The sequence below is a fragment of the Moschus berezovskii genome, chromosome 5 (assembly GCF_049115385.1).
Source record: "Moschus berezovskii isolate FMDL1 chromosome 5, NW_MosBer_1.0, whole genome shotgun sequence".
NCBI lineage: Eukaryota > Metazoa > Chordata > Mammalia > Artiodactyla > Moschidae > Moschus > Moschus berezovskii.
Window position 1 is genome coordinate 110,371,070 of NC_142464.1, and position 23,690 is coordinate 110,394,759.

The 23,690-nt window shown below is 43.9% G+C and overlaps 1 protein-coding gene across 3 annotated transcripts in view; it reads right to left on the reverse strand.

Annotated features, from left to right (window-relative positions):
• Positions 1–23,690, reverse strand: part of MAPK10 (mitogen-activated protein kinase 10) — a 195,086-nt gene that overhangs the window by 8,665 nt on the left and 162,731 nt on the right. For all 3 annotated transcript variants that reach the window (XM_088836102.1, XM_088836100.1, XM_088836101.1), the window contains 2 exons: positions 11,932–11,995; positions 9,587–9,664 (listed from right to left, as the gene is read on the reverse strand). In XM_088836102.1, coding sequence (XP_088692228.1) covers positions 9,587–9,664; positions 11,932–11,995 — 142 coding nt within the window. The remainder of the gene's footprint in view (positions 1–9,586; positions 9,665–11,931; positions 11,996–23,690) is intronic.

Below are 23,690 nucleotides of genomic sequence, written 5' to 3' on the forward strand. Positions count from 1 at the left end.
AATCAATTCAGAAAGCAAGCACCCACGCTATTCTTGAAAATAAATCACTATGCAAGTGAAATCAGATAGTAGAAGGGAATACAATTATTTATTTAGAAGTGTATCTGGGGTTTAGATTTATTTCTTATTGATACATAACAATTCCACCAGTAAATTTCACGCTTCTGTATTATTATGCAAATGCACATTTAACTTTCTATTTACATTTTAAAAGCATCACTAAAACATGAGTTTGGGTATTAGAACAATTTTGTCACTGAAAAACAGCATTAATGTATTCCCTTGCTGCTGGGTTTCCAGTGTTGCCATGACTGAATATTAAGGGAGTCTATGGCGTAATGTTATTTCATCTCAACTATTTACAAAATAAAATGTGATATGCAACATTCCTGAGAAAAGGTGGATATAATGAAGAATGCAATAAGGCTGAATTTTCAAAAGTTTTCTAAGTAATAGATTTCTCTTTCCAGCATCAGTTCAGTTCAGTTCAGTCGCTCAGTCATGACAGACTCTTTGCGACCCATGAATCACAGCATGCCAGGCCTCCCTGTCCATCACCAACTCCCGGAGTTCACTCAAACTCATGTCCATTGAGTCGGTGATGCCATACAGCCATCTCATCCTCTGTCGTCCCCCTCTCCTCCTGCCCCCAATCCTTCCCAGCATCAGAGTCTTTTCCAGTGAGTCAACTCTTCACATGAGGTGGCCAAAGTATTGGAGTTTCAGCTTTAGCATCAGACCTTCCAATGAACACCCAGGATCGATGTCCTTTAGAATGGACTGGTTGGATCTCCTTGCAGTCCAAGGGGCTCTCAAGCATCTTCTCCAGCACCACAGTTCAAAAGCATCCATTCTTCGGCAATCAGCTTTCTTCATAGTCCGACTCTCACATCCATATATGACCACTGGAAAAACCATAGCCTTGACTAGATGGACCTTTGTTGGCAAAGTAACGTCTCTGCAGCATAGTTTACTACATATGTGTGTGTGTGTGTGCTAATTGCTCAGTCGTGTCTGATACTTTGCAACCCCATGAACTGTAGCCCATTAGGCTCCTCTGTCCATGGATTTGCCAGGCAAGAATACTGGAGTGGCTGTATATAAATATATATATATATATATATCTCATGCACATATACACACACACATGCACACACGCACAGTGGTGTGCCAATAAAAATTTAGCAACTGGCTCTTCAGGGGGGTTAAGAATGCCTTCATTTGTAGAGTCAGCCAATTTCTATGTCTTAAATCCTGCATGGTGGATTTCAAACTACAATATGAGGTCAGAAAACTCAGATGTACACAAGTGGCTCTCATGAGCTAGAAGAATTGCTCCAGTACATGGCTGTCCTATGTCTCCACATAATGCACAGAAATATACCAAACACAGGGACTTCCCTGGTGGTCCAGTGGTTAAGAATCCACCTGCCAATGCAGGCGACACGGTTCAATCCCTGGTCCAGGAAGATTCTACATGCCCCGGAGTAACTAAGCCCGTGTGCCACAACTACTGAGCACTCATGCCACAATGAATGAAGCCCACACACCCTAGAATCCATGCTGTGCAACAAGAGAAGCCACCTCGGTGAGAATCCCATGCACTGCAACTAAAGAGTAGTCCCCCACTCACTGCAATTAGAGAAAGCCCATGGGCAGCAATGAAGACCCACTGCAGCCAAAAATTAATAGCTAGCTAAATAAAAGAATAAAAAACATCAAACACAAATATGTCATACAATATGTATCACACATATGATTTCTCAAAATCAAGCCAGGAATATTTTCCTTTAAAAATCATGTAGTGAAAGATTGAATCCACGATCATTTTAACTATAAATTGCTTAAGCCAGTCCACTATAGTTTAGAGCAGGCACAGAAGGTAGATAGTTTGGTATCGTTACAGGCAGTTGGAATGGGTGAAAAGTATTTTGGCCTTCTCGTGTGCACAAAGAGCCTAAGGGGAATATTTTATGAGCAATCACTAGCACATTAAACTAAACGGACATGCAAAAAATTCAGGAATATATATTTCCGAAAGTGAATATTTCAAAAAACCACCTGAAAGCATGAGCAAAGCTTTATCTTAAGCATGAGCAAATGCCAGAAGCAACAGTTTGTGTACTTGATACTTGGTTCATTTACCTTCGTGATGATTAATAGATGAATAAATATTAACTTTGGCATTGCCTTTCTTTGGGATTGGAATGAAGACTGACCTCTTCCAGTCCTGTGGCCACTGCTGAGTTTTCCAAATCTGCTGGCATATTGAGTGCAGCACTTTCACAGCATCATCTTTCAAGACTTGAAATAGCTCAACTGGAATTCCATCACCTCCACTAGCTTTGTTCATAGTGATGCTTTCTAAGGCCCACTGGACTTCACATTCCAAGATGTCTGGCTCTAGGTCAGTGATCACGTTATCGTGACTATCTTGGTCGTGAAGATCTTTTTTGTACAGTTCTTCTGTGTATTCCTGCCACCTCTTCTTAATATCTTCTGCTTCTGTTAGGTCCATACCATTTCTGTCCTTTATCGAGCCCATCTTTGCATGAAATGTTCCCTTGATATCTCTAATTTTCTTGAAGAGGTCTCTTGTTTTTCCTATTCTGTTGTTTTCCTCTATTTCTTTGCATTGATCACTGAGGAAGTCTTTCTTATCTCTCCTTGCTATTCTTTGGAACTCTGCATTCAGATGCTTATATGTTTCCTTTTCTCCTTTGCTTTTCGCCTCTCTTCTTTTCACAGCTATTTGTAAGGCCTCCTCAGACAGCCATTTCGCTCTTCTGCATTTCTTTTCCATGGGGATGATCTTGGTCCCTGTCTCCTGTACAATGTCACGAACCTCCATCCAGAGTTCATCAGGCACTCTATCAATCAGATCTAGTCCCTTAAATCTATTTCTCACTTCCACTGTATAATCATAAGGGATTTGATTGAGGTCATATCTGAATGGTCTAGTGGTTTTCCCTACTTTCTTCAATTTCAGTCTGAATTTCGCAATAAGGATTTCATGATCTGAGCCACAGTCAGCTCCTGGTCTTGTTTTCGCTAACTGTATAGAGCTTCTCCATCTTTGGTTGCAAAGAATATGATCAATCTGATTTCGGTGTTGACCATCTGGTGATGTCCATGTGTAGAGTCTTCTCTTGTGTTGTTGGAAGAGGGTGTTTGCTATGACCAGTGCGTTCTCTTGACAAAACTCTATTAGCCTTTGCCCTGCTTCATTCCGTGCTCCAAGGCCAAATTTCCCTGTTACTCCAGGTGTTTCTTGACTTCCTACTTTTGCATTCCAGTCCCCTAGAATGAAAAGGACATCTTTTTTGGGTGTTAGTTCTAAAAGGTCTTGTAGGTCTTCATAGAACCGATTAACTTCGGCTTCTTCAGCATTACTGGTTGGGGCATAGGCCTGGATTACTGTAATACTGAATGGTTTGCCTTGGAAACGAACATAAATCATTCTGTCATTTTTAAGATTGCATCCAAGTACTGCATTTCAGACTCTTTTGTTGACCATGATGGCTACTCCATTTCTTCTAAGGAATGCCAAAGAATGCTCAAACTGCCGCACAATTGCACTCATCTCACACGCTAGTAAAGTCATGCTCAAAATTCTCCAAGCCAGGCTTCAGCAGTATGTAAACCGTGAACTCCCAGATGTTCAAGCAGGTTTTAGAAAAGGCAGAGGCACCAGAGATCAAATTGCCAACATCCGCTGGATCATGGAGAAAGCAAGAGAGTTTCAGAAAAACATCTATTTCTGCTTCATTGACTATGCCAAAGCCTTTGACTGTGTCGATCACAATAAACTGTGGAACATTCTGAAAGAGATGGGAATCCCAGACCACCTGACCTGCCTCTTGAGAAACCTGTATGCAGGTCAGGAAGCAACAGTTAGAACTGGACATGGAACAACAGACTGGTTCCAAATAGGAAAAGGTGTACGTCAAGGTTGTATATTGTCACCTTTTTTATTTAACTTATATGCAGAGGACATCATGAGGAACGCTGGGCTGGAAGAAGCACAAGCTGGAATCAAGATTGCTGGGAGAAATATCAATAACCTCAGATATGCAGATGACACTACCCTTATGGCAGAAAGTGAAGAGGAACTCAAAAGCCTCTTGATGAAAGTGAAAGAGGAGAGTGCAAAGGTCGGCTTGAAGCTCAACATTCAGAAAACAAAGATCATGGCATCTGGTCCCATCACTTCATGGGAAATAGATGGAAAAACAGTGGAAACAGTGTCAGACTTTATTTTTTTGGGCTCCAAAATCACTGCAGATGCTGATTGCAGCCATAAAATTAAAAGACGCTTGCTCCTTGGAAGGAAAGTTATGACCAACCTTGATAGTATATTAAAAAGCAGAGACATTACTTTGCCAATCAAGGTCCATCTAGTCAAGGCTATGGTTTTTCCCGTTGTCATGTATGGATGTGAGAGTTGGACTGTGAAGAAAGCTGATCGCCGAAGAATCGATGCTTTTGAACTGTGGTGTTGGAGAAGACTCTTGAGAGTCCCTTATACTGCAAGGAGATCCAACCAGTCCATTCTAGAGGAGATCAATCCTGGATGTTCATTGGAGGGACTGATGCTAAAGCTGAAACTGCAATACTTTGGCCACCTCATGCAACGAGTTGACTCACTGGAAAAGACTCTGATGCTGGGAAAGGTTGGGGGCGGGAGGAGAAGGGGACGACGGAAAATGAGATGGCTGGATGGCATCACCGACTCTGTGGACATGAGTTTGAGTGAACTCCAGGAGTTGGTGATGGACAGGGAGGCCTGGCGTGCTGTAATTCATGGGGTCGCGGAGAGTCGGACACGACTGAGCGACTGAACTGGAGTGAAATATTAACTGGCATAAGAACATACTGAATCACATACTGTCTCAAAACTATAATCCTGTCTTGAAATCTGTCTTTGGGAGAGCACCAAGAAACATGTTGAGGAAAGACCTGAGTACCAATTTTCAAATTAATAAATATTTAACAAGCTACTATTATGTGCAAGGGACAATACTCTGGCACCACAGGGTACACAAAGATGAATATATACCATATTTTTCTCACTGAATTTACAATCAATAAGGGTAATAAGACAATGTGTAAAATACAAGTACTAGTTGGACCCATAGGAAAGAAAGACCTTATTTTTGGGGAAGATATGAAAAGTCTTTTGGAACAGATATGAAAAATATTTGGGGACAAGGTGGTAATAAAAGAACACTTCTGCATGGGCAGCATTTCAAAAGGTGGGGAGCCAGTCAAGTAAGGCAGTGACAATGCAGAACCCTAGAATGGGCACAGTATCAAAAGTACGAAAATGTGGAATGTATTTCAGAGGGCTGTCTGTGTCAGCGAGAGGTTACTAGGCTTAAATTGTAAGTGATGCAAAGCTATTGGAGGTACTGATCAGTAAAATTATTGCTCGACCTATAGTTTTGAAATATCAGCTTAGGTCAAGACTGAAGTATGGAAAATTATTTCAAAAAAACTTTAATCACAATGGTGTTAACATAAAAGGATGGTAGCAATTAGATCTAGCAAGCAAAATGTTTAGGATGCAAAAAGTAAATGACAGTCATAGTGTGGCTATGGCGTGAAAGGTCAGTTATGGGTTTCAGGCTGGGAGGCTGAGAAAAATAGTATTGCCATTAATAGAAATGGGAAAGTTGAGACAAAATTTACTGCTGAGTGGGTGAATCTAAATGGAGAGGATGTGTTTGGTTTTAAACAAATGGAGTTGGCAGCATCTCACACATCCTGGCCCAGTATCCTAATTTCTTTATGACTAGGTTATACTCATCATTAAATAATTTGGTGGAATGAATTTATTTCACAGCCATTCCAGAAATAACAAACTACTCTGTAAACTAGGCTTCAGCTTTATTCACCTTAGATATATTTCCTACAAACTTAAAAATAATTATTTGGCCAAGACTCAGGTTCATCTATTCAGAGCATGTAGTAATTATGTCAATAACCTTAGATGCTGTTCAAGAAAATGATCCAACACTTGGGATGAGTGCAAAAAAAATGAGCATATAACCTTTTAATATCATACTTGGGCATTTTTTAATAGGCCCCCTCCTAAGGATCATCTGACTGTTTCGTGGAACATAATTTTTTGACTTAATATTCTCAATAGATTAGGATCCAGATGTTTTATAACATTGTAAACTTGTAGAAAACTGACAAAGTAAAGCTTTTCTTTTTCTGCCTAGTAGAAAAGACAACCACAAAGATAGGTTTGGTTGCTGTGTAGGACATTTGCAGGTTTTGATTTAATTTGGTAATCTTATCTCAGTGTTCTTTTTTCCATAGACTACCTAATCTTAATTTCTCATATCTTCACAGAACTTTGTCATCCTTTCAATTCCCTCATTAAGGAGCTAAAAAAAACTTTGCATGTACTCAGTTTCGTTTTTCAATAAGAATAATGGCTTTAATGATTAAAGAATTACACTTCGATTATACACAAACTTTGTTCCTTTACCAAACATGCAAGCCTTTCTTATGGCAGACCACTGATCCCATCCCTTTAATGATTCACTGATCTCACTTGTACCATCGCTAACTCTGTTCTGCCTCCCCTGAGCTGTACAGTTTGCCTTAAAGGAATCATGGGAATAAGAAGATTTTTGTAGAAGTGTTGTGAAAGTATTGAAAAGCAAATTGTGTATTTTCATGCCATCACAGATTAGCTGCTGTGAAGACCTGGTTGGGGTTGGGGGGAAAGTGGAGGAAACAAGCAGAAGAGGGGGTATCCTGGAGTGGATCGCATGATTCTGAGCTCTTTGCAAAAAAGAAAGGAGATAAATGAATGGACTTCCCTGGTGGTCCAGTGGTTAAGAATCTGGCTTGCGACACAGGGGATAGGGGTTTGATCCCTGGTTGGGGAACTAAGATCGCATATTGCCACGGGGCAATTAAACCCAAGTGCCACTGCTACTGAGCCCATGCAGCAAAACTAGAGGGTTCTTCTGCAGCAACAAAAGATTCTACAAGATGCAATGATGATCCTGCGTGCTGCAAACAGGACCTGATGCAGAAATAAACAATTAAAAAAAAAAAAGATGAATAGAAGAAACTGTGAAATTTGTCTTGTCCCACCTTGAAATAGGGCTTTCCAGGTGGTGCCAGAGGCAAACAAAGAATCTGAATCTGCTTGCAATGCAGGAGAAACGGGTTCAATCCCTGGGTCAGGAAGATCCCCTGGAGAAGAGAATGGCAACCTACTCCAGTATTCTTGCCTGGAGAATTCCAAGAATAAAGAGGCCTGGCAGGCTACAATACATAGATTGCAAAGAGTCGGACACAACTGAGCAACTAACACTTTCACTTTCAACACTTCCTGAAATGCTAAGTTACCCTTCACTGGATTCTGGTATTTCAACTAACAGTGTCAGACTTTATTTTTTTGGGCTCCAAAATCACTGCGGATGCTGATTGCAGCCATGAAATTAAAAGAAGCTTACTCCTTGGAAGGAAAGTTATAACCAACCTAGATAGCATATTAAAAAGCAGAGACATTACTTTGCCAACAAAGGTCCGTCTAGTCAAGGCTATGGTTTTTCCCATGGTCCTGTATGGATGTGAGAGTTGGACTGTGAAGAAGGCTGATCGCCGAAGAATGGATGCTTTTGAACTGTGGTGTTGGAGAAGACTCTTGAGAGTCCCTTGGACTGCAAGGAGATCCAACAAGTCCATTCTAAAGGAGATCAATCCTGGGTGTTCATTGGAAGAACTGATGCTAAAGCTGAAACTGCAATACTTTGGCCACCTCATGCGAAGAGTTGACTCACTGGAAAAGACTCTGATGCTTGGAAGGATTGGGGGCAGGAGGAGAAGGGGACGACAGAGAATGAGATGGCTGAATGGCATCACCGACTCGATGGACATGAGTTTGAGTGAACTCTGGGAGTTGGTGATGGACAGGGAGGCCTGGCATGCTGTGATTCATGGGGTCGCAAGGAGTCGGACATGACTGAGCGACTGAACTGAACTGAATGATTACAGGAAAAAGAATTCTGACCATTATGATAATTCTTAAGTCAGGGAGTCTTTCTGCCTTAGCAAGTGGCATCTTGCTGTTAGATTCAATCTCTGGGCTCTTTAATCAGCAGCAGATAGAACAGGCAGGTAAGTAGGAAGCAGCTTCTACAGACTTGTATCAATATAGAGGCTAGGTTGAATAAATAGGGTGGGCAGACAACCAACTCCAATGATTCCTTTAACCTTCTTTGATGAAAGGAAAGATTTGACATAGAATTGGACATTTCCCTAAGTCAAGAGGTGAGAAAAACATGTCATAACTGAACAGCATCTGTTTGGGTATCACAGTAGTTGTGGGTTGCAAACTTGTTAAAGAGTAATATCAGAAGGAGGAATTGATTCACTCATCCTATTTTGTTTCCTGAAATGATTTAAATTGCATGGGAAAAACTATATATCAAAAGTAGGACACCAAATCTACTTTTCTCTAAGGTAATAATTTGCAGCCTACAGTTTTGTCAGCATGATCTGAGTGTTGTTTAAAGCTGATGATAAAGTCATTACATTTTCTAAAACTATTTCTATATTCTCTTTCTATTCAGAACATCAGTCTTAGGAAAAATATATTGGCATTAAAAAGTGTAAGTAAATTATCTCAAGTCATCCTAAAGCTCATTGGTGAGCTCAGTAAAAAATGTGTATTACATGTGTGCATGCTAAGTTGCTTCAGTTATATATAGCTCTTTGTAACCCTATGAACTGTGGCCCACCAGGCTCCTCTGTCAATGGGATTCTCCAGGCAAGAAGAGGGAGTGGGTTGTCATGCCCTCCTCCAGGGGATCTTCCTGATCCAGGGATTGAACCTGTGTCTCTTATGTCTCCTGTGTTGGCAGGCAGGTTCTTCACCACTGGGAAGCCCATGCATATGTACCAATGTGTGTTATATTTTGTAGATTGCAAATGGAAAGATTTTTCTGTGCTGACTTTAATTGGACCCCATTGTGGTTAAGGCTTCAACTACTGTCATATCAGCCTTAGGAAGAGGAAACCTCAAGAGTGAGTGATGGAAAAGGTTTTGACTGGAGGGATTCCTCAACTCCACACTGATTTGGTGGTCAAGAGGGCATTATGGCTCTGAATTTGGATGAGGAGCAGACACCCTTTAATCAGCTTATGCTAATATTTCTTCAAGATTCCTTGGAAGTTCTGAAAGAACCCATGCTAAACCATTATAGTCAGAATAAAAGGTTGGGGGCGGGAGGAGAAAGGGACGACGGAGAATGAGATGGCTGGATGCCATCACTGACTCTGTGGACATGAGTTTGAGTGTACTCCGGGAGTTGGTGATGGACAGGGAGGCCTGGCGTGCTGTGATTCATGGGGTCGCGGAGAGTCGGACACGACTGAGCGACTGAACTGAACTGAACTGAACTGAACCATCAAAAGTAATGAGACTGAAATCATTAGAGGGAAACAGGTGACAATGGTTCATATGCTTGATAAGCAATCTTATTGACTGCAATCTCTCCTTAAAGCCAAGAAAAATATGCAAGTACTGGTTTATTGGCTATTCATTGAGAGTGAGTACCTGAAGGAGAAGGCTGTCCTTTCACAACGCCATTCTTCGTCTTTTCTTCCGAGTTCATTACTTCCTTATAGATAAGTTCTGTAACAAAGTTATCAGTGTTATAAAAGTCAGTTTTCTCCTTAACCCAAAGAAAAAGTCATTAATAACAAATAATAACATTTTGATGGGATTGAGTCAATTACAAATCAAGTGGAATTTTTTACTCTTCTATTTTTACATGCTCAGTCCTGTCCAACTCCTTGTAACCCCATGAACTGTAGCCTGCCAGGCTCCTCTGTCCATGGAATTTTCCAGGCAAGAATACCTGAAGTGGATTGCCATTTCCTCCTCTAAGGAATCTTTCCAACGCAGGAATTGAACCTGAGTCCCCTGCATATAGGACTTCCCTGGTAGCTCAGATGGTAAAGCATCTGCCTACAATGCAGGAGACCTGGGTTCAATCCCTGGGTCAGGAAGATCTTCTGGAGAAGGAAATGGAAACCCACTCCAGTATTCTTGCCTGGAAAATCCCACGGATGGAGGAGCCTGGTAGGCTACAGTCCATGGGGTCGCAAAGATTCGGACACGACGAAGTGACTTCACTCACTCACTCCCCTGCATTGGCAGGTGGATTCCTTACCACTGAGCCACCTGGGAAACCCTATTTTCTTGCAAAAGCACAAAGCCTGGCAAACAGAGGTGCTCAACAGTGCATTTGACCAAATCAATGTATGTAGAATACACATTTCTGAATTCTTTGGGGAATTTCTGATGCATTCTGACTTTTATCTCTTATGGATTTTAATGCCTTAGTTTTGAACATCCATTTCTCTTTTATGTTCTCTCCCTAAGAGATGCACATATTCTTATGACTTGAAAATATTACTTTCTATCCATTTCCAACTCTTACTTCATCTTTTTTCCAGGCTCAAATTTTCAATTTGTAAAACTAAACTTGCCTAAAATCCAACATTAAAAAAATTATTACTCTCATTTCCAAACTGGCATCCATTTCTGGCTTTTTCATTGCTAGAAATAAAAATGTGTCTCTGCTCATTTGTTTTTACTTTATCCCTTTTAGCTAAAAATTACTCTATGCAATTCATTCCTGCTTTGCAATGGCTTACAATTAACAGAATCACCATCCTTCACAGGTATTTCTCCAGTTTTCAGAATTGAGTCTGTCCTCCTTGAGTGATACTTACACCTATCACTTACCTAATCATGAACCTTTGAGTGTGCTCTGGTCCTTATTTAGATCAAGTCTTTTTCTGTCTATCATTTTTAAAATTTGATCTACTGTTTATATGAGCTTATTTTTCCATTCTCTCCAATATGATCTCTTGAAGAGTGGATTCTCCTTACTATCTTTATGGCACATTTTACTCATTCTTACCCTTTGGTTTCCTCTTATATTTTCATTCTAGTATTTTCCTATATTTTTTATTTTCCCAACTTAGAATTACTAATTCAAGGTAGCTCAAACATTTTGTTCCTTCTGATGTACCCTTTCTCTTCCTCCTCATTTTGAGCTAACCATTTGTTATAAACTGCATTTAGTTTATTCATATTTATTCTACTTTGTGGCTATTTTAACTAGTTTAGCAATTCTTCTCTCTTTTGTTTCATCCTGAGTATGATCTTGACCATACAGTATGTGTTTGGAAAAGTTTTGTTGAAAAAAAAACAGTAATTAATATATTCACTCACTGTTTTCTTACTTTAAATGAGAAATAAGCTGCTTGAATAGCATACATTTTCATTTAAATTCTCAAGTCCTATAAATTGAGTGAGTGAATTCACATATTCACTCTTTTATTTTATAATGCCTAAACCCATCTCAGGCATAACATTATCCATTTAATGTGATACAAACTTAGAATGTTTAATTCTGAAATTTTGAATTAAAGCTTGACTTGTACCATGACAAATATTTTGACAATGAGGAATGCTGGGAAAGGTTGGGGGCTGGAGGAGAAGGGGACGACAGAGAATGAGATGGCTGGATGGCATCACCGACTCTGTGGACATGAGTTTGAGTGAACTCCGGGAGTTGGTGATGGACAGGGAGGCCTGGCGTGCTGTGATTCATGGGGTCGCGGAGAGTCGGACATGACTGAGCAACTGAACTGAACTGAACTGAACTATTTTTTAAAATGTGTCAGTAATTAATTCCTTTCATCCTTCAGTAAATGTAATATTGCTATTAGTATGGAAAGATGAAGTTTAGGAGTTTTGAAAATGGTCTAAGAGGATAGCCCCTAGAAAACCATCTGTTACTGAAGCATTTTAAAAGGAAAAGACTTAAAAATATTTTCTGAGTTTAAACAAAAGAAAAAGTGCACTTAATTAAGCAGTAGAATCACCTTTCCATTCTTCAATGGTGTGTTCTCTTTCATCCAGCTGTTTGTCGTATATCTGAGGTGGGGGCTGTGGGGGAAAAAAACAAACAGACAATAACTTTTCTATAATAGTCTAAAAATAAACTCTTACAGTGCAGGAGAATATCTTGCTATTCACTGATTTTAGGGGTGATCGGAATCTCATATAAATTGTGGAGTAATTACAGTGGTGAAGAAGTTTAAATTGCCCCAACAAACTTATGAAGAATTCATTTATCTGCCAATATTTGCTGCTAACAAATAAGGCAGCAGAATCCAAAACCCAAGAGCTCACTTTGCAAAATCTTCTGATTCAGAACTTAAGTGTTACCCATTAATGTTCAGTTTGGAAATGGCAACCTGCTCCAGTATCTTGCCGGGATAATCCCCTTTACAGAGGAGCCTCATGGGGTCGCAAAGAGTTGGAAACAACTGAGCATGCATGCACTCACTCTCTTTAGAAAGCAAACAAGACACTTGATAACAAGGACCCAGAAGTTGCATTTTGTCCATTCACTAGCCCTCTAACAGAACCCTACTAAAGTTATCCCAGACTGATAAGATTCTGTTCCATTTTTAGACTCTTGTGAAGAAGAGTCTTCAATGCCTCTCAACGGACCGTAGTACTAACCTCCAGCATAAAGGAATATTTAGACCTAATCAATTTTCATTTTTTTGAAGCATCATAAGACATTTTTACACATAGCTGGGTGCCCTATATTTAAATGGTTTAAGATATTTCCTCCCCTCAGGAAGAAGCAACTGCCAGTTCTCTAGAGGGGTTCAAAGTTCACTCACCTTGGACCCCTGAGTGGCCCGAGTTAACCCTCTCTAGGAAAAGGATATGATAGAACTTTTAGCCTAATATATGCATTCCTCTTGCTCTGAGAAATTTGGATATGGAAAAGGAGAAATTTTCACAAAGTGAGGTGCCTTTTAGGAAGGAGATCTCAGACAGATTCCTTAACCTCCTCCTCCCAAATCTTCGACCTAGGGAATTCTATCATGGTGACATGGTAGCTCCAATTCAGCTCAAGGAAGAGGGAAAGAAAAAAAAAACCTCTTGGAGAAAGAGGTGAAGAGAGAAGAAGGTATATTGGCCAACAATGGCTTCAGTGGAAAAAAAAAAAAGAGCTGCAAACATCTGATGTCATGAGACAGGGGCCCCAGAATTCACGCTGTCCAATGCTCTAAAAGCAGCAAGCTTTCTATAAGAAACTAACAGTTGCTCAACAGTTAGAACTGGACATGGAACAAAGACTGGTTCCAAATAGGAAAAGGAGTACGTCAAGGCTGTATATTGTCACCCTGCTTATTTAATTTATATGCAGAGTACATCATAAGGAACGCTGGGCTGGAAGAAGCACAAGCTGGAATCAAGATTGCCGGGAGAAATATCAATAACCTCAGATATGCAGATGACACCACCCTTATGGCAGAAAGTGAAGAGGAACTCAAAAGCCTCTTGATGAAAGTGAAAGAGGAGAGTGAAAAGGTTGGCTTGAAGTTCAACATTCAGAAAACTAAGATCATGGCATCTGGTCCCATCACTTCATGGGAAATAGTTGGGGAAACTGTGGAAACAGTGTCAGACTTTATTTTTTTGGGCTCCAAAATCACTGCGGATGCTGATTGCAGCCATGAAATTAAAAGATGCTTACTCCTTGGAAGGAAAGTTATAACCAACCTAGATAGCATATTAATAAGCAGAGACATTACTTTGCCAACCAAGGTCCGTCTAGTCAAGGCTATGGTTTTTCCTGTGGTCATGTTATGGATGTGAGTGTTGGACTGTGAAGAAAGCTGATCGCCAAAGAACTGATGCTTTTAAACTGTGGTGTTGGAGAAGACTCTTGAGAGTCCCTTGGATTGCAAGGAGATCCAACCAGTCCATTCTAAAGGAGATCAGTCCTGGGTGTTCATTGGAAGGACTGATGCTAAAGCTGAAACTCCAATACTTTGGCCACCTCATGCGAAGAGTGGACTCACTGGAAAAGACTCTGATGCTGGGAGGGATTGGGGGCAGGAGGAGAAGGGGACGACAGAGAATGAGATGGCTGGATGGCATCACCAACTCGATGGACATGAGTTTGAGTGAACTCCGGGAGTTGGTGATGGACAAGGAGGCCTGGCGTGCTGTGATTCATGGGGTCGCAAAGAGTCGGACACGACTGAGCGACTGAACTGAACTGAACAGTTGCTCAATAAAGTGACTCAGGTCTATTAGGACGTGTGTGCACGTTCAGTAGCTCAGTTGTATCTCTTTGGGACTCCATGGACTGTAGTCCACTAGGCTTCTCTATTCATGGAATTTTCCAGGTAATAATGCTGGAATGGGTTGCCATTTCCTACTCCAGGGGATCTTCTCGACCTAGGGTTTGAACGCACATCTCCTACATCTCCTGCATTGGCATGCAGATTCTTTACTGCTGAGCCACCTGGGAAGCTTATTCATTTTGAGGACAGCCTTCCTCACAAGGGCTATCATAGGAAGACTTTGGACAAGATCTTCAGAGAAAGTTTCCAGCTTCTGTGGAAGGGTCTTTGACCTGTGGGCGGCACCCTAGTATCACGTGGTTCTTCTTCACTGTGTGCAGAATCTCTGGCAGCTTGCATCATAACAGACAGGAACAACCCCCTTAGTCTTAGTATGCTGGGTCGGTGTCACATATCACAGAAGGCGCTGGATATGAAAATAAAGACTTTGACCAGTTGTCACGGGGCAGCTTAACTCCATATGGAATTTCTGAGAAACAACTACTGATGAGGTCAGACATTCCTTCAAAATCTACAATTGCTACTGGGACAGAAGGTTTTAAACCAGCTACTGTGATTCCCCGCTGGCTCACACAGTAAAGAATCCTCCTGCAATGCGAGAGGTCTGGGCTTGATCCCTGGGTTGGGAAGACCCCTGGAGGAGGGCATGCCAACCCACTGCAGTATTCTTGCCTGGAGAATTCCCATGGACAGAGGACACTGATGGGCTACAGTCCATGGGGTCGCAAAGAGTCGGACACCACCGAGGGACTAAGCACACATGCACCAGTTATAGAAATATGATGATTTAACAAGCACATGAGTAAAATAAGGTTTTTTTTTGATAATTTGTGAAAATGTCATCTAAGTAAGCTAATGCAAAGCCAAACTCTTCCCAAGCAGCAGGTTTTCTGCTTTGCCTCTTACCGAGCTTACATAAAGCCATGGTGAGGTCTTCTCTAAGTGAGCCCTGCCCAAGCCCCCAGCAGGGATGCACACAAGCTCTCAGAGCCCCCTACTCCCCCCTACACCCCGCACCCCCGAACTCTGTGCATTGTTGGTGCTTCTTCTAACAATAAACTCAGTTCAGGATCCTTTGTGGCTGACTTCTCCAAGCAGTGGATTTTTCAAGTTTCAAAACTGAACACAGCTCAGGAGTCTATTTCCTGCCAAAACTCATAAATGCCAGATTCTCTTTGCAACAAAACTGAGAGAGGTTTTCCTTGGAGCTTCAGCAGATCACAGTTGCTGATGTAGCAAGCATGAAGTATTACACTCTCACTGCAAACTACAAAGAAAGAAAGCAGAGTACTGAGTCCAACATGTTCCTTTTCAACAAACCAAGAGGACTGCTTTCATCACACCTGCATTAGCACTACAGTTGAAAGGGCAACATGTTCAGTGTTTGTCTGTTTTAAAAGAGGGGATCTGATTACCTGCAGTGGAAGGGTACTTCACATAAAGATGTTTCTACGTAACAATATAAAATAGTAACTGACCAATAATCCAAAAAGAGTAATGTCATATTCCAACATACATATGCATGTGATCAGACAGCTATCATCAGCACGCAGTGGTCCATACAGCCCCTGCCTTTCCCTGTTAAATGAAGCTAGGGGTCTATTGTTCTGTTGTTCCCTTTCCCCACCTTACTAAACAGGAAGGATTCTCTCTTGCCAGGTAACATTCTAAATAAAAAGGAAATGAGGAGTGGGTATCATGAGAAGTGCCCCACAGAGTATTTTAAGAAAGTTTAGTAGATTCAAATAAATTGAGATGTGAGAAAATTAAGGATGAGAAGAGATTAAGAATAATCTATGGAGGGATATTAGGGCTTATATCTTGCATGTTTTTGCATATTCTTCAAGAGACTGATGATTTCTTTCCTCTGGAAGATTCGAACTCTGCTTACCTGTTTTAAATTCTTTTAGGAATTCATATAGATTGCATGTCATAAGTTAATATGGATTAAATGTGTTTCATATTAATGACACCATATATACAGGTACAAATGGTTTCAGTTAAATTAGATAAACACATGGCCAAATACAAGTAACTATGAGTCAGTAGATATTGGGATTGACTCACTCATTTATTAAAGTCATTCAGTCAATAAAGGTTTGGAGCACCCAGTATATGTATGCTAGGCTATATTAGAAATCGATATTTTGAAAGTGAATAACGTGACTGCTGACTTCAAGGAACTCAGAATTTAGCAGGGTAAGACTTATCCAAAACAGGTGAAAAACATACAAGAAAAATAAAAGAAATGCGTAGGTGGTATATGGGACCAGAGTGAAGAAACCTTAAGCAAAACCTTTTGCTTCTTGGAATAGATAACACTTGTTCTAGTTTGGTACGATCCAAATAATTGGATATTCACAAGTTAAAGTGAGGAAAAGAAAAAGATGACCCTAGGTCACAGAATCTAGAAAACAGAATGAAGATTGTGCTGAGGATGGTGGTGCTGGTGACTGTGGCAGTGGTGGTGCTGAGGACGGTGGTGGTAAGAATGATGGTGGTGCTGACAACAGTGGTACTGAGGATGGTGGTGCTGAGGATGGTGGTGGTGCTGAGGACGGTGGTGCTGAGGATGGTGGTGGTGCTGAGGACGGTGGTGCTGAGGATGGTGGTGGTGATGAGGACGGTGGTGGTGAGAGTGGTGGTGGTGCTGAGGGTGGTGGTGCTGAGGATGGTGGTGCTGAGGGTGGTGGTGGTGAGGACGATGGTGCTGAGGATGGTGGTGGTGAGGACGGTGGTGGTGAGAGTGGTGGTGGTGCTGAGGGTGGTGGTGCTGAGGGTGATGGTGCTGAGGATGGTGGTGCTGAGGGTGGTGGTGGTGAGGACGGTGGTGCTGAGGACAGTGGCGGTGAGGATGGTGGTGCTCAGGATGGTGGTGCTCAGGATGGTGGTGCTGAGGACGGTGGTGGTGAGGACAGTGGTGCTGAGGATGGTGGTGCTGAGGACGGTGGTTCTAAGGATGGTGGTGTGAAGATGGTGGTGGTGCTGAGGACGGTGGTGCTGAGGATGGTGTGGTGGTGAGGACAGTGGTGGTGGGGATGGTGGTGCTGAGGATGGTCTTGCTGAGGATGGTGGTGCTGAGAATGGCATGGTTGTGAGGACAGTGGTGCTAAGGATGTGGTTCTGAGGACGGTGGTGCTGAGGACGGTGGTGCTGAGGACGGTGGTGCTGAGGGTGGTGGTGCTGAGGATGGTGGTGGTACTGAGAATGGTGCTGACGATGGTGGTGGTGCTGAGGACGGTGGTGGTGAGAGTGGTGGTGGTGCTGAGAGTGGTGGTGCTGAGGACGGTGGTGGTGAGGACGGTGGTGCTGAGGATGGTGGTGGTGAGGACAGTGGTGCTGAGGACGGTGGTGCTGAGGATGGTGGTGTGAAGATGGTGGTGGTGCTGAGGATGGTGTGGTGGTGAGAGTGGTGGTGGGGATGGTGGTGCTGAGGATGGTCTTGCTGAGGATGGTGGTGCTGAGAATGGCGTGGTTGTGAGGACAGTGGTGCTAAGGATGTGGTTCTGAGGATGGTGGTGCTGAGGACGGTGGTGCTGAGGATGGTATTGTGAGGATGGTGGTGGTGAGGACGGTAGTGGTGAGGATGGTGGTGCTGAGGGCGGTGGTGCTGAGGACGGTGGTGGTGAGGGCGGTGGTGCTGAGGACGGTGGTGGTGAGGGTGGTGGTGCTGAGGGTGGTGGTGCTGAGGACGGTGGTGGTGCTGAGGACGGTGGTGGTGCTGAGGACGGTGGTGGTGCTGAGGACGGTGGTGCTGAGGGCGGTGGTGCTGAGGATGGTGGTGCTGAGGGCGGTGGTGCTGAGGGTGGTGGTGCTGAGGACGGTGGTGGTGCTGAGGACGGTGGTGGTGCTGAGGACGGTGGTGGTGCTGAGGACGGTGGTGCTGAGGGCGGTGGTGCTGAGGATGGTGGTGCTGAGGGCGGTGGTGCTGAGGGTGGTGGTGCTGAGGACGGTGGTGCTGAGGATGGTGTGGTACTGAGGACAGTGGTGCTGAGGACGGTGGTGGTGAGGGTGGTGGTGCTGAGGGTGGTGGTCTGAGGATGGTGGTACTGAGGATGGTGTGGTGCTGAGGACGGTGGTGGTGAGGACGGTGGTGGTGAGGACGGTGGTGGTGAGGGTGGTGGTACTGAGGGTGGTGGTGCTGAGGGTGGTGGTGCTGAGGGCGGTGCTGAGGGCGGTGGTACTGAGGGTGGTGGTGCTGAGGATGGTGGTGCTGAGGGTGGTGGTGCTGAGGACGGTGGTGTTGAGGACGGTGGTGGTGAGGACGGTGGTGGTGAGGACGGTGGTGGTGAGGGTGGTGGTGCTGAGGATGGTGGTGCTGAGGACGGTGGTGGTGCTGAGGACGGTGGTGGTGCTGAGGACGGTGGTGCTGAGGGCGGTGGTGCTGAGGGCGGTGGTGCTGAGGGTGGTGGTGCTGAGGACGGTGGTGCTGAGGATGGTGTGGTACTGAGGACGGTGGTGCTGAGGACGGTGGTGGTGAGGGTGGTGGTGCTGAGGGTGGTGGTCTGAGGATGGTGGTACTGAGGATGGTGGTGCTGAGGGCGGTGGTACTGAGGGTGGTGGTGCTGAGGATGGTGGTGCTGAGGGTGGTGGTGCTGAGGACGGTGGTGTTGAGGACGGTGGTGGTGAGGACGGTGGTACTGAGGGTGGTGGTGCTGAGGATGGTGGTGCTGAGGATGGTGTGGTGCTGAGGATGGTGGTGCTGAGGATGGTCGTACTGAGGATGGTGTGGTGCTGAGGACAGTGGTGGTGAGGACGGTGGTGGTGAGGACGGTGGTGGTGCTGAGGACGGTGGTGTTGAGGACGGTGGTGGTGAGGACTGTGGTGGTGAGGACGGTGGTGCTGAGGATGGTGGTGCTGAGGGTGGTGGTGCTGAGGACGGTGGTTCTAAGGATGGTGGTGTGAAGATGGTGGTGGTGCTGAGGACGGTGGTGCTGAGGATGGTGTGGTGGTGAGGACGGTGGTGGTGGGGATGGTGGTGCTGAGGATGGTCGTGCTGAGGATGGTGGTGCTGAGAATGGCGTGGTTGTGAGGACAGTGGTGCTAAGGATGTGGTTCTGAGGATGGTGGTTCTGAGGATGGTGGTTCTGAGGATGGTGGTGCTGAGGACGGTGGTGGTGAGGACGGTGGTACTGAGGATGGTGGTGCTGAGGGTGGTGGTGCTGAGGACGGTGGTGCTGAGGGCGGTGGTACTGAGGGTGGTGGTGCTGAGGATGGTGGTGCTGAGGGTGGTGGTGCTGAGGATGGTGGTGCTGAGGGTTGTGGTGCTGAGGATGGTGGTGCTGAGGATGGTGGTGGTGAGGACAGTGGTGTTGAGGACGGTGGTGGTGCTGAGGATGGTGGTCTGAGGACGGTGGTCTGAGGATGGTGGTGGTGCTGAGGGTGGTGATGGTGCTGAGGATTTTGGTGGTGGGGACGGTGGTGCTTAGGATGGTGGTGCTGAGGATGTGGTTCTGAGGATGGTGGTGGTGGTGACTGTGGCAGTGATAGTCTGTGAGCGTGTTTTTCTGCTCAGGTACACACACAGCAAGAGAATAGAAGCATCTGTCGTCACAAACTATAACTTATGTGATCAGAAGGGACATGAGGGCCAAGCCTAGAGAGACAGACGGGTCAGAGAAAGGCTGGATCAAGAATGGTTTCAGTTCCCATGACTGAAATGAAGACGTCTTTCTAATGGGGGAGAACCCACTGAGAAATTAAAGAGAGCAGCATGGCCAAATGTATGGCCAGGGTAAAGAAAGACAGTACTAGAATCACAGAGAAGGGTCAAAGAGCTGCTGCACTATCTAGAAAAAAACCCTAAAAGGTCTGGCTGGGGTGGAGAAGGTAAAAATAAACAGAAAACGTGGAGTCAAGAATCCTTAATTCTTGGGGTGGGATGGGGAGGGAGAGGAGAGGGAGGTTCAAAAGGGAGGAGATATACGTATACCTATGACTGATTCACATTGAGGTTTGACAGTAAACAACAAAATTCTGTAAATCAAATAAAAAAATGATCCTTCAGTTCAGTTCAGTTCAGTCGCTCAGTCGTGTCTGATCCTTTGCGACCCCATGAATCACAGCACGCCAGGCCTCCCTGTCCATCACCAACTCCAGGAGTTCACTCAAACTCATGTCCATCGAGTTGGTGATGCCATCCAACCATCTCATTCTCTGTCGTCCCCTTCTCCTCCCGCCCCCAACCTTTCCCAGCATCAGACACTTTTCCAGTGAGTCAACTCGTCGCATGAGGTGTCCAAAGTATTGGAGTTTCAGCTTCAGCATCAGTCCTTCCAATGAACACCCAGGATTGATCTCCTTTAGAATGGACTGGTTGGATCTCCTTGCAGTCCAAGGGACTCTCAAGAGTCTTCTCCAGCACCACAGTTCAAATAAATATTAATAAATCAAATTGCTTGAATTTTGTTATGGAATGTGTGTGATGGGAAAGAATGACTCCCAGATTTCTAAGCACAGTAGCTAGACAATAGCAATACTGGTGGAGTCAACTAGAAATACAGAGAGTAAAGAAAGGAAAATGAGATTTGTAGAGAAATGAGCCTTAGTGTTATGTGGGCAGAGATGGTTATTTGATAATCAAACATATAATATGATGTTCACAGAAATGCCGTCGGCTAGAGACACATTAATTTGAGAGTATCAGCAAGAGGAGTTTGCTGAATCAAGGCAGGGAGAAAGAGTCACGGGCCAAGATGGACCCCTGTCAGATGCCAGAATGTAAAGGTTGGCCAGAGGAAGATGAGCTAAAGGAGGAGGCAGCGGGGGGAACAAGAGGAGGGAAAGGAGCATTTTCAGAGACACACGGAGAATGAGAATACTACTACAGAGGTGAAGTGACCGGAGGGTTTCAAAACAGGAGAAGTAATTGGAAGTTTCTTGTAAATAAAATAAAGATTTTGGCTTTGAAAACACCAGAAAGGCATGATAGAAAGCATGCCTCTGAAACCATCAAGGTTTCCAAACTTCAAAACTGCCCTCATGCTCATAAAGATCCAGATAGATTCTTGGTGGGGAACATTAATACGAGCCAGCACCTGAAAGACAGGAACAATATAAAAGAAATATCCTCGATGCTAACATGGATATGGTATATGAATAAAACAGAAAGGAACTGCAGAATTGATTGTGACATGTGACACTAAAGAAAAAAGTTACAATGCTCTTGGATCTGCTCCCTTAACTATCTTTGTGTGTGCTAAGTCACTTCAGTCACGTCCAACTCTTTGCAAACCCATGGACTGCAGCCTGCCAGGCTCCTCTGTCCATGGGATTCTCCAGTCAAGAATAGTGACGTGGATTGCCATGCCCTTCTCCAGGGGATCTTCCCAACCCAGGGATCGAACCTGCGCCTCTTATGTCTCCTACATTGGCAAGTGGGTTCTTTTCCAATAGCGCCACCTGGGAAGCAGGGCTTCATGAATGAAGATCACTCTTCTATATCTAATTCTATCTTTTCTATATCTAAATAAGGGAAGTCATATTTTTTTTTCTGAGAAGATACTGTACACTAGGCTTTTATATACAGTGTAATAATCCTCGGATCAGGAAACTAGGATTCAAAGAACTTTTTGAAAAACATCTTGAAGTTACAAAGTTAAATTAATGATAGACTTTTGATTAAAACTTGAAGAATATGAAGAATGATTCAGAGCAAATAGTAATTGAGAAGAATCTAAAATAAAGGATAATGAAACAATATCTAAATAATATTTCAATTAGGATCTTTGTAAAACAAGAAAGAGAAACATAAGTATAGAGGGATTTTCTCTGAAGCATACATAGGATTGTACTTCTCAGCTTGCCCAACACAGTCACCGTGTATGCTGGCTGTCCTCGCAGTCATTAATAGCCCTCAGCTCCTTCACTCTCAGAAGTGCCTGCAGGACAATTATGTGAGCAGCCTACTGGGCAATGCTGAAATATGCCTCCTAGGGATGTCAGGGATACTACAATTGGGAGGGTGGAGAAAATTACTGAACTGCAGCTTTTTTCTACTACTGGAGTCTCAGCAGTTGCAGCTGTACCCTAACATGTCAGCATTTTCTTTCATTTTCTGCATTTTGGGGAAGTAAAACTCAGATATTAGTACTGCCAGACAGTACCTAAAAGAGTACATTTCTACATAATAAGATTGAAATTAAGGAGTAGGGATTTGGGGGGCAATCTCTTGAGTTCTTCTGGCTGGGCATGATTTCTTGCTGAAGAGATCTTTTTAATCAGCATCTATTTAAATTCCTAGTTGATTCTCCTAAGGTACAAGTTGCTCTCTCTTGCAACTTCATTTTGTTAATTGGAGTATAATTGCTTTGTAATGTTGTCTTGGTTTCTGCTATACAGCAATGTGAATCAGCTATCAGTTCAGTCGCTCGGTCGTGTCTGACTCCTTGTGACCCCATGGACTGCAGCACACCAGGCTTCCCTGTCCATCACCAACTCCCGAGCTTGCTCAAACTCATGTCCATTGAGTCGGTGATGCCATCCAACCATCTCATCCTATGTTGTCCCCTTGTCCTCCTGTCTTCCACCCTTCCCAGCATCAGGGTCCTTTCCAATGAGTCAGTTCTTTGCATCAGGTGGCCAAAGTATTGGAGTTTCAGCTTCAGCATCAGTCCTTCCAATGAATATTTAGGACTGATTTCCTTTAGGATGGATTGGTTTGATCTCCTTGCAGTCCAAGGGACTCTCAAGAGTCTTAACACCGCAGTTCAAAAGAATCAGCAATAAGTATACATATATCCCCTCCCTCTTGAACCTCCCTCCCCCACACCCCCATTCCCACCCATCATCACAGAGCACCGAGCTGAGCTCCCTGTGCCACACAACAGCTTCCTACTAGCTGCCTAGTGTACACACGGCAGTGCATATATGCCAGTCTTACTCTCCCAGTTCCTCTCACACTTCCCCTCTGTGCCCACATGTCCATTTTCTAAATCTGTGTCTCTATTCCTGGCATGCAAACAGATTCATCTGTACATCTGTACCATCTTTCTAGATTCTATATGCTGCTGCTGCTGCTGTTTAGTGGCTAAATGATGCCTAAGTCTTTGTAGCCCCATGAACTGTAGCCTGTCAGGCTCCTCTGTCTTTGACATTTCCCAGGCAAGAACACTGGAGGGGGTTGCCATTTCCTTCTCTAGGGTATCTTCCTGACCCAGGGATCAAACCGACGTCTCCTGAATTGCAGGGTGATTCTTTACCACTCAGCTACCTGGGAAGCCCTCAGATCCCATATACATGTGCTAATATACAGTATTTGTTTTCCTTTTCCTGTCTTACTTCACTCTGTGTGACAGACTCAAGGTTTTATATCATATGTTTAAGTAATAGTTCCTAACTGAGTAGGGCTTCCCTGATAGCTCAGTTGGTAAAGAATCAGCCTGCAATGTAGACGTGGGATTGATTTCTGGGTTGGGAAGATCCCCTGGAGAAGGGAAAGGTTACCCATTCCAGTATTCTGGCCTAGA